This window comes from Mesoplodon mirus (assembly GCF_964341445.2).
Source record: "Mesoplodon mirus genome assembly, chromosome: 4".
In the NCBI taxonomy this organism is placed as follows: Eukaryota; Metazoa; Chordata; class Mammalia; order Artiodactyla; family Ziphiidae; genus Mesoplodon; species Mesoplodon mirus.
In genome coordinates, this window is record NC_138979.1 from 126,634,208 (window position 1) to 126,648,724 (window position 14,517).

General features: G+C 39.3%; 1 protein-coding gene across 4 annotated transcripts in view; it reads right to left on the reverse strand.

The window, feature by feature from the left end:
• Positions 1-14,517, reverse strand: part of SLC25A21 (solute carrier family 25 member 21) — a 501,423-nt gene that overhangs the window by 3,270 nt on the left and 483,636 nt on the right. For all 4 annotated transcript variants that reach the window (XM_082618620.1, XM_082618618.1, XM_082618619.1 and 1 more), the window contains 2 exons: positions 1,577-1,758; positions 609-661 (listed from right to left, as the gene is read on the reverse strand). In XM_082618620.1, coding sequence (XP_082474746.1) covers positions 609-661; positions 1,577-1,758 — 235 coding nt within the window. The remainder of the gene's footprint in view (positions 1-608; positions 662-1,576; positions 1,759-14,517) is intronic.

Genomic DNA, 14,517 nt, shown 5'->3' on the forward strand with positions numbered 1-14,517 from the left:
ACAGAGGCAGCTGACTCTCCCTGTGGGAATGACAGCCGGCTTTTTGTGGGCTGGCATCCTGAGGTAAGGCCCTGAGCCAGGAGCCTACACCATCATGCTGACAGAAGCTAGGAAGGTGAGCGCCAGGCTGTAGCTTCTCCATTCTTGCTCCCCAGAGGCGACAGTGGGGAGAGTGGCTCTGGCGGTTCATGGAGACTAGCTGTCCTCCTTTTCTCTTTCTGAAGCGAAGCTGAGGCAGGATCAAGAATGAACTAGAAGCACCAGGGAAAGTTTTATTGGGCTGGTCCCTCACTCAGTGAAAAATCCTCCCTTTCAGCCAGAAGCGACTCAAACTCCGACTGGCTGTGCATCCTTTCCTATTGATTTAAGGTGGGCTTTGGCTTCTATCAGCCTCCAGTAAGGCCACAAATAGTACCTTATAAACAAAGGTAGAACATTTCTAATGGATGCCTTTAGTGTCTTGAATACTCCTAGACAACTTTTATATCCTTAAGGTTTCCATGTTTCACAGTGTGACAAACTTTAGTTGTGTTACATATAGACACAAATAAAAAAGAGATACTAGAGAAATAAGGAAGGAAGGATATAAGTAATGAAAACATTATTACCTGGTCCAAGCCTCATAATCTTGGGAAGCAGGCCTTTATACAAAGCTAAAATGCTAGAACCGGAAGGGAAAGAGCAACATTCTTATTCTGAAAACAAAATGGAGTTGTACCTCAGCTTTATTGAGATGCTGACCCAGCACTTACCCAAAAAAGTCATTTGAGAAAAATTTTCAAATCCCAAAACAGACAGTATCGGGCTAAGTATTCTCTGCAGCAAATTGGATGAGAGGAAAGAATTAATTCTTTAATACCCAAGCTATGCTGATCTTGTCCCATCACAAATAGGACTTTCATCAGCGAGATGGTTTTTGCTATCCAGACAGGCCTTACTTTCAAGACAGCTGTGTATATGGACAAAATGACTCTTGTAATTGAGTTTAAAAGACCATAAACTCAGTCCTCACAGAAGGAAATACGATGCAGTTTAGATCAAAATAATAAAATACTACTTGCTTACTTGAGAATAAGACCTGCTGAGGAGGGATGAAGAGACAAAAATAAGACTTAAAAAAACCAAAAAACAGTAGAAAAAGGCACATACTTTAAATTCTTAAAAGAAAACTACCTTCACAGAACTCTCATGTTTAATTCTCAGGAGAATATAATTAGGTGACATTTTGATTAGATGTATAGTCAGAAGACAATTACTCTCCTGCCCACGTGGCAACAGGGCATATTATATGCAATAGCATACGGTGCAAACTGACAAGCAAAAAGTTCACCTTGGCATTCTAGGACAAACATACAGTATATTGAATGATCGTGGCTCATATTTCTTGATGGCGTAAGAAGGTTTTGCCAACATCTCATTACTGTGTTATCTCACCAAGTTTCTCATCTATTCCCTAGAGCTTCTCAGACACACACCCAATTCAGGAGGGCTTAATGGCTCTCATCAAAATGGAAGTACAACGTGGTTTTAGCAATGCTTTAGTCTTGCACATTTTATTAAAATAAGAATGTGTTACCCTTCTTCCTGATAGACCGTGGCCATTGTTTTAAAACAGGTTCTGTACTTGATCTCTCCAGGAACTGGCTGAGGCCCTTGAATCCTACTTTTGGCAACATCAAAAGGGATGTTAATGACTGAGGCTATTGTGCCCGAGAGAAGACCAACCCCAAATTTTCTCAGAAACTCCAAGGTTGGATCCTAAAAGAAAAGAAGAATAAAATAACAGAAAGGGAAGCGTAAGCCCCTAAGTCGGTTAAACACTATAAAGCAATATGTATTTAAGCAGAGCGTTGCACTCCCCGGCACCCTCCTGTTATTCCAGCGGAACACATTAGGATTTCCTAGGCTGGAACTTGTTTTCTTGACAATCCCATTGGCTATGTTTTTACACATGGTCTAAATTGCTGAAGTACACATTTCCTCACACAGGATTTATAAACACAGTTCATAAAGAAAGACTGGTATGGCATATGGGGATGATTTGTATAATTGGGCTTCACAATGTACTTAGTATTACTGTATCAAAACAGGAGAAATCCAAGCACACTATTAGCTAATTGGCCAGAATATTTTACAAATGACAGCAACTTCCACCATGAAGCCTACTAAAATGCTCATTTGTGTGTGGACCCCCAAATGTTAAATTAAATCAAGGCTACTCTCGGTCTGCTGCTATTCCCCTCCAGGTTTTTTGCATTTACTTTCACGTGTAGCTGATCCACTGTACTGAGAAGTGCTAGCTTCCTGTTATTAACAAACCAACTTGGGAAGGCTGCAAAACAGCCTGTGACATTCTGTGCATTATAAACAGTAGTAAGTCACTGGACCATTGGCTGAAGAATTTTCAACCCATTGTTCTTGAATCTTATTCTTCCTTCAATGGCAAAGGAAGAAAAGGAGAGAGACAGAGACAGAAGAGAGACAGGGAGAGAGAGACACACGCACACAGAAAGGGAGGAAGAAAAAGAGAAAAATATTTCTTCTTTCCATTTGAATTTGGGTCCTTCCCTTTGGTCTGATTTGATTTTCCACCCTTCCCTGCTCTGCTTCTGACATCACAGTATTTAATTAGGTCTTATGTGGAAGTCACTTTCCTTTTGCCTATTTTTGTGCCTAGTGAGCCCACATTATGCTTTGTTATAATGAATTTGCTGGAAAGTTCTCATTTTGCTGTCAGCCTCAGTTCTTGCCCTGAAGAGAGGTCATCTCACAAACCGTAAGTTGCTGACGGAGACCTCCCCTATCCTTCCCCTGGCCTCTCTTTTGGTCAATATTTCAGAGGGATCTTCACAGAGGAACAATACAGGGTAGTGCCATGATGCTATTTTTATCCAGCAGGAGAAGTAAACGTGGGAACCATTCTCTGCCTAATTAAAAAAAAAAAAAATCAGTTCTGAGCATTGCATGCTTATAGCTTTGATGGAAGAAGAAAAATTCTGGAAGCTCTGAAATTTTCAACTGAACCAAGAGCCAGATACCATCACAGAACTCCTATGTGGTTAAATATAAAAAGTGAGGGGTTCGGTAATAATTCTTGGATCTGGGCCATACAGGTGTCGGGTAGGTTTAAAGGGATTTAAAAACCAACAGGGTGTTTCAACAGGAAAAACAATGCAGTGATTGCAGTATGAGTGAGGTGTGTTTAAATAATTTCCCCTCCCCCCATTTTTTTCTCTTTTACAAGGAGAGAAAAATGCCTTTATGTTACCCGTCTCCATTCTGGCACAGAAGCAGAACTGGAGCTCGGGAGGATGGCGGATTCAGGACCAGCTCTGGTTGTCTGACCTTGCACGAGTCACTGAATCCCATGGAGCCCAGTGTGTAGAAGGGATGTTTTTAACACCCACCTTAACTTTGTACTGCATGGTTTTTCTGAGAAATAAAAACAATAATAGTAGTAAAAGTGCTATGAATATTGTACAAGCCTGGAGAAAATGGATAGTATTTTTATGTAACCTGTTTTCTAAGGTCTCAAGACACCTGTGACGAGACCCTCTCATGGTGCTCCTGCGACACAGCCAAGGACAAGGGTGAAAGTGATGACTTGTATGCACAATGACCTTTTGGGAAGTTCAGGGGACACTGTCAATCACACAGCTTCTCCCACCTCCTGATGTGTTCGTTGAGGATTGGAGTTGGGGAGGGAGGAGCAGCTAAGACACTCAATGAAGGTCATTATGTTTGAGATGCTGTTGGGGACCAAATCCTAAAGTCTTCAAGCCATCATAGTGTTCGCTAGCACAAGCATACATTGAACCCGTGTTTTCTATACATTTCCCAGCTCAACAGTAAGATCCCACAGTAGTTCCCAAATCCAGTTGTGCATCAGAGTCACCTGGGAGCTTTACAACATATGGATGCCCAGCCCCACCTCAGACCCACCTTAGGTTCCCAAATCAGAATCACCTGGGAAGGTACCTAAAAGTTGTTTTAAAATAAGCCCACGCACATATGGTCACCTTATCTTTGATAAAGGAGGCAAGAATATACAGTGAAGAAAAGACAGCTTCTTCAATAAGTGGTGCTGGGAAAATTGGACAGATACATATAAAAGTATGAAATTAGAACACTCTCTAACACCATACACAAAAATAAACTCAAAATGGATTAAAGACCTAAATGTAAGGCCAGACACTATCAAACTCTTAGAGGAAAACATAGGCAGAACACTCTATGACATAAATCACAGCAAGATCCTTTTTGACCCACCTCCTAGAGAAATGGAAGTAAAAACAAAAATAGACAAATGGGACCTAATGAAACTTCAAAGCTTTTGCACAGCAAAGGAAACCATAAACAAGACCAAAAGACAACCCTCAGAATGGGAGAAGATATTTGCAAATGAAGCAACTGACAAAGGATTAATCTCCAAAATATACAAGCAGCTCATGCAGCTCAATATCAAAAAAAACAAAAAACCCAATCCAAAACTGGGCAGAAGACCTAAATAGACATTTCTCCAAAGAAGATATACAGATTGCCAACAAACAAATGAAAGAATGCTCAGCATCATTAATCGTTAGAGAAATGCAAATCAAAACTACAATGAGATATCATCTCACACCAGTCAGAATGGCCATCATCAAAAAATCTAGAAACAATAAATGCTGGAGAGGGTGTGGAGAAAAGGGAACCCTCTTGCACTGTTGGTGGGAATGTAAATGGATACAGCCACTATGGAGAACAGTATGGAGGTTCCTTAAAAAACTAAAAATAGAAATACCATATGACCCAGCAATCCCACTACTGGGCATATACCCTGAGAAAACCATAATTCAAAGAGTCATGTACCAAAATGTTCATTGCAGCTCTATTTACAAAAGCCAGGACATGGAAGCAATGTAAGTGTCCATCAACAGATGAATGGATAAAGAATATGTGGCACATATATACAATGGAATATTACTCAGCCATAAAAGAAAGGAAATTGAGTTATTTGTAGTGAGGTGGATGGACCTAGAGTCTGTCATACAGAGTGAAGTAAGTCAGAAAGAGAAAAACAAATACCGTATGCTAACACATATATATGGAATTTAAGAAAAAAATGTCATGAAGAACATAGGGGTAAGACAGGAATAAAGACACAGAACTACTAGAGAATGGACTTGAGGATATGGGGAGGGGGAAGGGTAAGCTGTGAGAAAGAGAGTGGCATGGACATATGTACACTACGAAATGTAAAATAGATACCTAGTGGGAAGCAGCCACATAGCACAGGGAGAAAAGGTTGGTGCTTTGTGACCACCTAGTGGGGTGGGATAGGGAGGGTGGGAGGGAGGGAGACGCAAGAGGGAAGAGATATGGGAACATATGTATATGCATAACTGATTCACTTTGTTATAAAGCAGAAACTAACACACCATTGTAAAGCAATTATACTCCAATAAAGATGTTAAAAAAAAAAAAAAAAGAACTTCAGGACTTCTGACATTGCCAGGCTGAGGGCCCGTGTCTGGGAATCACTGATTTTGATATTCCAGGCAGGCAAAGCAGATGGTCAATTGCTACCCCTCTGGGCATTCTCGGGAGGAGAAAAGTCTTTTGGGGATGGCCAAGAGCTATCCCTCACCACCCGGCCTCTGGGCCCCTTTCCAGCCTCTTCCTCTGAGTCCATGGTCTGCTCTAGGCAGCAACCCAGACTGGGATCAGATGCACCAAGGAGAGCCCTGCCAGCTCACCTCTGCTTTCTTTGCTGCATGTCATCAACCATCCTCGGAAGAACGCAGTCCCTCAAATGCCCCTCCCCTTCTCCCCCCTCCGGCTGCTCTTGCTACTTCTCTGGCTTTAGCTCAGGTTCCCATTACTTTCACCAAGTCTTGCTTGCTTCTTGCTTCTATCATCTGTTCTTCACAGTGGCACCAGGGATTTTTTTTTATTATAAAAACATATCTGCTTCTGGCGCCTCCCTACTCAAAGACCCTCAACCCTTCCCCACGGCACGGAGAGTAAAGCTAAAGCTCCTCATTGGCCTTTGGTTTGTTTCCCATGATATGCTTTCAACCTACGTTTCTAGTCTCAAATTCTACACCTTTACCCCCAAGCCAAACTACACTCATGCTGGTTAAATCATAATCATGCACATTTCTACCGAACACTTTTCTAAGTCCATGTTTTTTTTCAAACAATTCCCACAACCTAGAATGTCATTCTCCATCATATTCACAGATAGCAGCCCCACTCTTTATGGTCCAGCTTAAATCCCACTTTGCCCAAGAGACTTCCGTGGATCCCCATCAAAATTGATTTCTCCCTCTTGGGCACTCCTGAAACACTGATCCGCGATCACTGTCCTTGCTCTGGCTCTCTTTGTGTCTGGTTTATTTTTGTGTGTATCCATCTTACCTGCTGGAATGTGAGCTGTCACAGAACAGGAGCATGTGTTATTCCTCTTTGTTTCACCTACTACACACTGTGCACAGTAAGTGCTAAATAAATGTCTGCGGATTAGCCTATCACTGTAGTTTACCTTTGTAGAAACAATGAGAATCAGGCTTTGACCTTAATCACTATTTCTCAAAACTCAGTATCTTCTACCCTGTAAATGAACCCCTATTAGAACTTTATGTTTCTGTCTTTCTGCCAGGAGGCATTAACATGGGGACATGACAAGGCATAGGACATTTGCAAAGTGGAGTATTTCCAGGCAAATGAATTGAGACTCTCAGGTCATAGAGCCAGGCCTGGGCTTGCCAGACCCCATTACTCAGGGACTCACAGAAAAAAACATGATATGGCATCCTGTGACCAGATTTTAGCAAAAGAATGCAGTGGGCACAGAGTAAAGTCTTGAAATATTACTCTTTGGGCTGGCTCTTCTTTCTTACACTTCCTGATCTTTCCCCTAGTAGGGAGAGGCATCCACTCGCCTCAAGAATGAGGATTGCTGTAGCAGGACTATAAAGAGAGAGCAAAAGGTAATATTTAGTGTTTCTGGTTTTCAAATTAGGCTCTTCAGTGTATTATATCAGTTAATCTTCACAGTCTTTGAGGTAAGAACTATTATTTTTATTCCTATTTTACAAATGAGTGAACTGAAAGCTTAGGTGTAAGAAGGGAATTTTTGTTACATCCAAGTGAACCCATGACTTTGCCTTAGGGGATAGTTTTTCTACTGATACTCCTAAGGGTTGGTGGGTGGGCTGTTGGGGGAGGTGCCTGAGAACCTCATGAAATTATAAGCAATGGTTCTGGGTATGTGCAGATGGGCTTTTCAGGAGAAAATGTCTATAGATTTTATCAGGCTCATAGAAGCTTAAAATATCTTCATCAAATCATTTCCCCTCCCAATAAATTTATAAAGTAAAAAAAGGACAGTGCAGTGTTGAAAACATTGGGGCTGAAAACAGAAAGCCCTTATTTTCATGGGCGTTATCAGGCAATTCACCTTAGTGAAAAGATTTCTGCAAATATTTCCACCCTGGACTCAGGTTACTCATACCTCAACCATATCTATGAATTCAATGGTTCTCAAAGTGTGGTCCCTGAACCACCATCATCAGTATCATGTGAGAACTTAGTAGAAATGAAAATTGGGGTTTTACCCTAGGCCTACAGAACCCAAAACTCGGGATGGAGCACAACAATCTGTCTAGACAAGTCTTCCAAATTATCCTGATGGATGCTTGTCTGAGAACCACTGCTAAACTGAAGCTTATGGTTCATCTTTTTGGATACTTGGACTGGATAAGTGATGCTCTAAGAGGATTTGGATGTGCTGGGAAGCATTTTAAAGCCTTCTTTGGTGGAAGCAGAGCTTTGTTTTTTAAGGCTGCAGAACTGAACACAATACTATTAACTTTGTTCACCTTTTCCTACCCCAGGTCCATCCAAAGCAAGAATGCACATCTGTGAGGTTGTTGGGTCTGAGTGAAACCTATCACATATTTTGAATGGGTCATGCTGTACTGGCAATCAGTGAATCATGCCAGCATTTCTGTCAATACCATAATAACAAATAACAATAAAACTAATAGTAAAAGTAAGAGAAGTAATAAAATAATGTACATGGTATGATATTTGTGCTATTTTTCATAATTTTCATTAAGAAAGTTAATGGTACTGTTAATAATAGTTACTTATTGATAGACAATTTTATATGCAAAAAACATGTACAAAACCTATATATAATATAAGAACCCTATGAATTAAGTACATAACACCATTTTACAGATAAGGACATGAAACTTAAAGAGTTAAGTCACTTGATCAAGATCACACTGCTTATAGGAGGTGGACCTTGGATTTGAACTCAAGTTCTTCAGACTTCCAACCATTGTTATATTATATCCCATTCATTAGGTTATATTCCTTCTCATTCACAATTCATCTGTCATATATTCATCCAACATACAGTTATTGTATGTCTACAAATGCCTGGTCCTACAGTGGGTGCTAGAATTGAGTGTGAGGGTAAATGGTCCAGAGAGGGGATAGGGTGGCTTTATAATGAAGTATCATAGTACAATGTGATGAGTACTGAAATGGGGGTGTGAACAAAGTGCAGGGGTAAACATGCAGTAAAGAGAAGGGAGTTACTTCTGGACTTTCACTATCAAAGTTCGATGAGATAGTACCTAACTTCTGCTTCTTAAAAACTTAGTCACTTGTTGGGTTTTATGAACTCAACGGAAGACATCTCATTATTACAAGTCACCAGGCATTAGCTGAAAGGTTAGCCTTCTGGCTTGATTATCATATTACTTGGAATGTCATTTTGCCCTTTCCATTAGTTTATTTTAAAAACTGGAAAAAGATGATGATGATAATAAGACACAATGTGCTAGGCACTGTGTTAAGCACTTTCTGTATATTTAAGCCTCACAATATTGCTGAGCAGATGAGGTATCTGAAGCTTATAGAAATTGTCTACCTTACAAAGGAATATAATTTTATTATTTATTTATTTATTTATTTAAAGTCTTATAAGTATAAAAGGTTTTTTTTGAATTTTATTTTATTTTTTTATACAGCAGGTTCTTATTAGTTATCTATTTTATACATATTAGTGCATATATGTCAACCTCAATCTCTCAATTCATCCCACCGCCACCACCCCACCCCACACTTCTCCCCTTGGTGTCCATACGTTTGTTCTCTATATCTGTGTCTCTATTTCTGCCTTGCAAACCGGTTCATCTGTGCCATTTTTCTAGATTCCACATATATGCGTTAATATACAATATTTGTTTTTCTCTTTCTGACTTACTTCACTCTGTATGACAGTCTCTAGATCCATCCACGTCTCTACAAATGACCCAATTTCACTCCTTTTTATGGCTGAGTAATATTCCATTGTATATATGTACCACATCTTCTTTATCCATTCATCTGTCAATGGGCATTTAGGTTGCTTCCATGAACTGGTTATTGTAAATAGTGCTGCAATGAATATTGGGGTGCATGTGTCTTTTTGAACTATGTTTTTCTCAGGGTATATGCCCAGTAGTGGGGTTGCTGGGTCATATGGTAGTTCTATTTTTAGTTTTTTAAGGAACCTCCATACTGTTCTCCATAGTGGCTGTATCAATTTACATTCAGACCAACATTGCAAGAGGGTTCCCTTTTCTCCACACCCTCTCCAGAATTTGTTGTTTGTAGATTTTCTGATGATGCCCATTCTAACCAGGATGAAGTAATACCTCACTGTAGTTGTGATTTGCATTTCTCTAATAATTAGTGATGTTGAGCAGCTTTTCATATGCCTTTTGGCCATCTGTGTGTCTTCTTTGGAGAAATGTCTATTTAGGTCTTCTGCCCATTTTTTGATTGGGTTGTTTTCTTAATATTGAGCTGCATGAACTGTTTGTATATTTTGGAGATTAATCCTTTGTCCATTGATTCATTTGCAAATATTTTCTCATATTCTGAGGCTTGTCTTATTGTTTTGTTTATAGTTTCCTTTGCTGTGCAAAAGTTTTTAAGTTTCATTAGGTCCCATTTGTTTATTTTTGTTTTTATTTCCATTACTCTAGGAGGTGGGTGAAAAAAGATCTTGGTGTGATTTATGTCAAAGAGTGTTCTTCCTATGTTTTCCTCTATGAGTTTTATAATGTCCGGTCTTATATTTAGGTCTTTAATCCATTTTGAGTTTATTTTTGTGTATGGTGTTAGGGAGTGTTCTGATTTCATTCTTTTACATTTAGCTGTCCACTTTTCCCAGCACCACTTATTGAAGAGGCTGTCTTTTCCCCATTGTATATCCCTGCCTCCTTTGTCATAGATTAGTTGACTATAGGTGCGTGGGTTTACCTCTGCGCTTTCTATCCTGTTCCATTGATCTATATTTCTGTTTTTGTGCCAGTACCATATTATCTTGATTACTGTAGCTTTGTAGTATAGTCTGAAGTCAGGGAGTCTGATTCCTCCAGCTCCATTTTTTTCCCCCTCAAGATTGCTTTGGATATTTGGGGTCTTTTGTGTCTCCCTACAAATTTTAAGATTTTTTGTTCTAGTTCTGTAAAAAATGCCATTGGTAATTTGATAGAGGTTGCATTGGATCTGTAGATTGCTTTGGGTAGTATAGTCATTTTGACAATATTGATTCTTCCAATCCAAGAACATGGTATATCTCTCCAACTGTTTGTGTCATCTTTGATTTATTTCAGCAGTGTCTTATAGTTTTCTGAGTACAGGTCTTTAACCTCCTTAGGTAGGTTTATTCCTAGGTATTTTATTCTTTTTGTTGCAGTGGTGAATGGGATTGTTTTCTTAATTTCTCTTTCTGATTCTTCATTGTTAGTGTATAGGAATGCAAGAGATTTCTGTGCATTAATTTTGTATCCTGAAACTTCGCCAAATTCATTGATTAGCTCTAGTAGTTTTCTGGTGGCATCTTTAGGATTATTTATGTATAGTATCATGTCATCTGCAAACAGTGACAGTGTTACTTCTTCTTTTCCGATTTGGATTCCTTTTATTTCTTTTTCTTCTCTGATTGCAGTGGCTAGGACTTCCAAAACTATGTTGAATAACAGTGGCGAGAGTAGACATCCTTGTCTAGTTCCTGATCTTAGAGGAAATACTTTGATTTTCACCACTGAGAATGATGTTTGCTGTGGTTTTGTCGTACATGGCCTTTATTGTGTTGAGGTAAGTTCCCTCTATGCCCACTTTCTGGAGAGTTATTTTATCATAAATTGGTATTGAATATTGCCAAAAGCTTTTCCTGCATCTATTGAGATGATCATATGGTTTTTGTTCTTCAATTTGTTAATATGGTGTATCACATTGATTGATTTGTGTGCACTGAAGAATCCTTGCATCCCTGGGATAATTCCCACTTGATCATGGTGTATGATCCTTTTAATGTGTTGTTGGATTCTGTTTGCTAGTATTTTGTTGAGGATTTTTGCATCTATATTCATCAGTGATATTGGTCTGTAATTTTCTTTTTTTGTAGTATCTTTGTCTGGTTTTGGTATCAGGGTGATGGTGGCCTTGTAGAATGAGTTTGGGAGTGTTCCTTCCTCTGCAATTTTTTGGAAGAGTTTGAGGAAGATGGGTGTTAACTCTTCTCTAAATGTTTCATAGAATTCACCTGTGAAGCCATGTGGTCCTGGACTTTTGTTTGTTGGAAGATTTTTAATCACAATTTCAATTTCATTACTTGTGATTGGTCTGTTCGTATTTTCTGTTTCTTCATGGTTCAGTCTTGGAAGGTTATACCTTTCTAAGAATTTTTCCATTTCTTCCAGGTTGTCCATTTTATTGGCATAGTGCTGCTTGTAGTAGTCTCTTATGATGCTTTGTATTTCTGTGGTGTCTGTTGTAGCTTCTCCTTTTTAATTTCTAATTTTATTGATTTGAGTCCTCTCCCTCTTTTACTTAATGAGTCTGGCTACAGGTTTATCCATTTTGTTTATCCTCTCAAAGAACCAGGTTTTAGTTTTATTGATCTTTGCTATTGTTTTCTTTGTTTCTATTTCATTTATTTCTGCTCTGATCTTTATGATTTCTTTCCTTCTACTAACTTTGGGTTTTATTTGTTCTTCTTTCTCTAGTTCCTTTAGGTGTAAGGTTAGATTGTTCGTTTGAGATTTTTCTTGTTTCTTGAGGTCGGATTTTATTGCTATAAACTTCCCTCTTAGAACTGCTTTTGCTGCATCCCATAGGCTTTGGATCATCGTGTTTTCATTGTCACTTGTTCCCTAGGTATTTTTTGATTTCCTCTTCGATTTTTTCAGTGATCTTTTGGTTATTTAGTAACGTATTGTTTAGCCTCCATGTGTTTCTGTTTTTTACGTTTTTTTCCCTGTAATTGATTTCTAATCTCATAGCATTGTGGTCAGAAAAGATGCTTGATGTGATTTCAATTTTCTTAAATTTACTGAAGCTTGATTTGTGACCCAAGATATGATCTTGATGATCATGATGATATGAACATCATGGAGAATGTTCCATGTGCACTTGAGAAGAATGTGTAATCTGCTGTTTTTGGATGGAATGTCCGATATATATCAATGAAATCTATCTTGTCTATTGTGTTATTTAAAGCTTGTGTTGCCTTATTAATTTTCTGTCTGGATGATCTGTCCACTGGTGTAAGTGAGGTGTTAAATTCCCCCACTATTATTGTGTTACTGTCGATTTCCTCTTTTATAGCTGTTAGCAGTTGCCTTATGTATTGAGGTGGTCCTATGTTGGGTGCATATATATTTATAATGTTAAATCTTCTTGGATTGATCCCTTGATCATTATGTAGTGTCCTCCCTTGTCTCTTGTAATATTCTTTATTTTAAAGTCCGTTTTATCTGTTATGAGTATTGCTACTCCAGCTTTCTTTTGATTTCCATTTGCATGGCATTTCTTTTTCCATCCCCTCACTGTCAGTCTGTATGTGTCCCTAGGTCTGAAGTGGGTCTCTTGTAGACAGCATATATATGGGTCTTATTTTTTTTTTTTTTTTTTTTTTTTTTGTGGTATGCGGGCCTCTCACCGTTGTGGCCTCTCCCGTTGCGGAGCACAGGCTCCGGACGCGCAGGCCCAGCGGCCATGGCTCACGGGCCCAGCCGCTCCGCGGCACATGGGATCCTCCCAGACCGGGGCACGAACCCGTATCCCCTGCATCGGCAGGCGGACTCTCAACCACTGCGCCACCAGGGAGGCCCTGGGTCTTATTTTTGTATCCATTCAGCGAACCTGTGTCTTTTGGTTGGAGCGTTTAATCCATTCACTTTTAAGGTAATTATCAGTATGTATGTTCCTATTATGATTTTCTTAATTGTTTTGGGTTTGTTTTTGTAGGTCCTTTTCTATTCTTGTTTCCCACTTGAGAATTTTCTTTAGCATTTGTTGTAGAGCTCATTTGGTGGTGCTGAATTCTCTTAGCTTTTACTTGTCTGTAAAGCTTTTGATTTCTCCATAGAATCTGAATGAGATCCTTGCTGGGTAGAGTAATCTTGGTTGTAGGTTCTTCCCTTTCATCACTTTAAATATATTGTGCCACTCCCTCCTGGATTGTAGAGTTTCTGCTGAGAAATCAGCTTTTAACCTTATGGGAGTTCCCTTGTATGTTATTTGTCATCTTTCCCTCATTGGTTTTAATAATTTTTCTTTGTCTTTAATTTTTGTCAATTTGATTACTATGTGTCTTGGTGTGTTTCCCTTGGATTTATCCTGCCTGGGACTCTCTGCACTTCCTAGACTTGGGTGGCTAATTCCTTTCCCATGTTAGGGAAGTTTTTGACTATAATCTCTTCAAATATTTTCTTGGGTCTTCTCTCTCTCTTCTCCTTCTGGGACCTCTACAATGCGAATGTTGGTGTGTTTAATGTTGTCCCAGAGGTCTCTTAGGCTGTCTTCATTTCTTTTCATTCTCTTTTCTTTTTTCTGTTCTGCAGCAGTGAATTCCACCATTCTGTCTTCCAGGTCACTTATCCATTGTCCTGCCTCAGTTATTCTGCTATTGATTCCTTCTAGTGTATTTTCCATTTCAGTTATTGTATTGTTCATCTCTGTTTGTTTGTTCTTTAATTCTTCTAGGTGTTTGTTCTTTAATTCTTCTAGGTCATTGTTAAACATTTCTTGCATCTTCTCGATCTTTGCCTCCATTCTTTTTCCGAGGTTCTGGCTCATCTTCACTATCATTATTCTGAATTCTTTTTCTGGAAGGTTGCCTATCTCCACTTCATTTAATTGTTTTTCTGGGGTTTTATCTTGTTCCTTCGTCTGGTACATAGCCCTCTGCCTTTTCATCTTGTTTATCTTTCTGTGAATGTGGTTTTCGTTCCACAGGCTGCAGGACTGTAGTTCTTCTTGCTTCTTCTGTCTGACCTCTGATGGATGAGGCTATCTAAGAGGCTTGTGCGAGCTTCCTGATGGGAGACACTGGTGGTGGGTACAGCTGGGTGTTGCTCTGGTGGGCAGAGCTCAATAAAACTTTAATCCGCTTGCCTGCTGATGGGTGGGGCTGAGTTCCCTCTCTGTTGGTTGTTTGGCCTGAGGTGACCCAGCACTGGA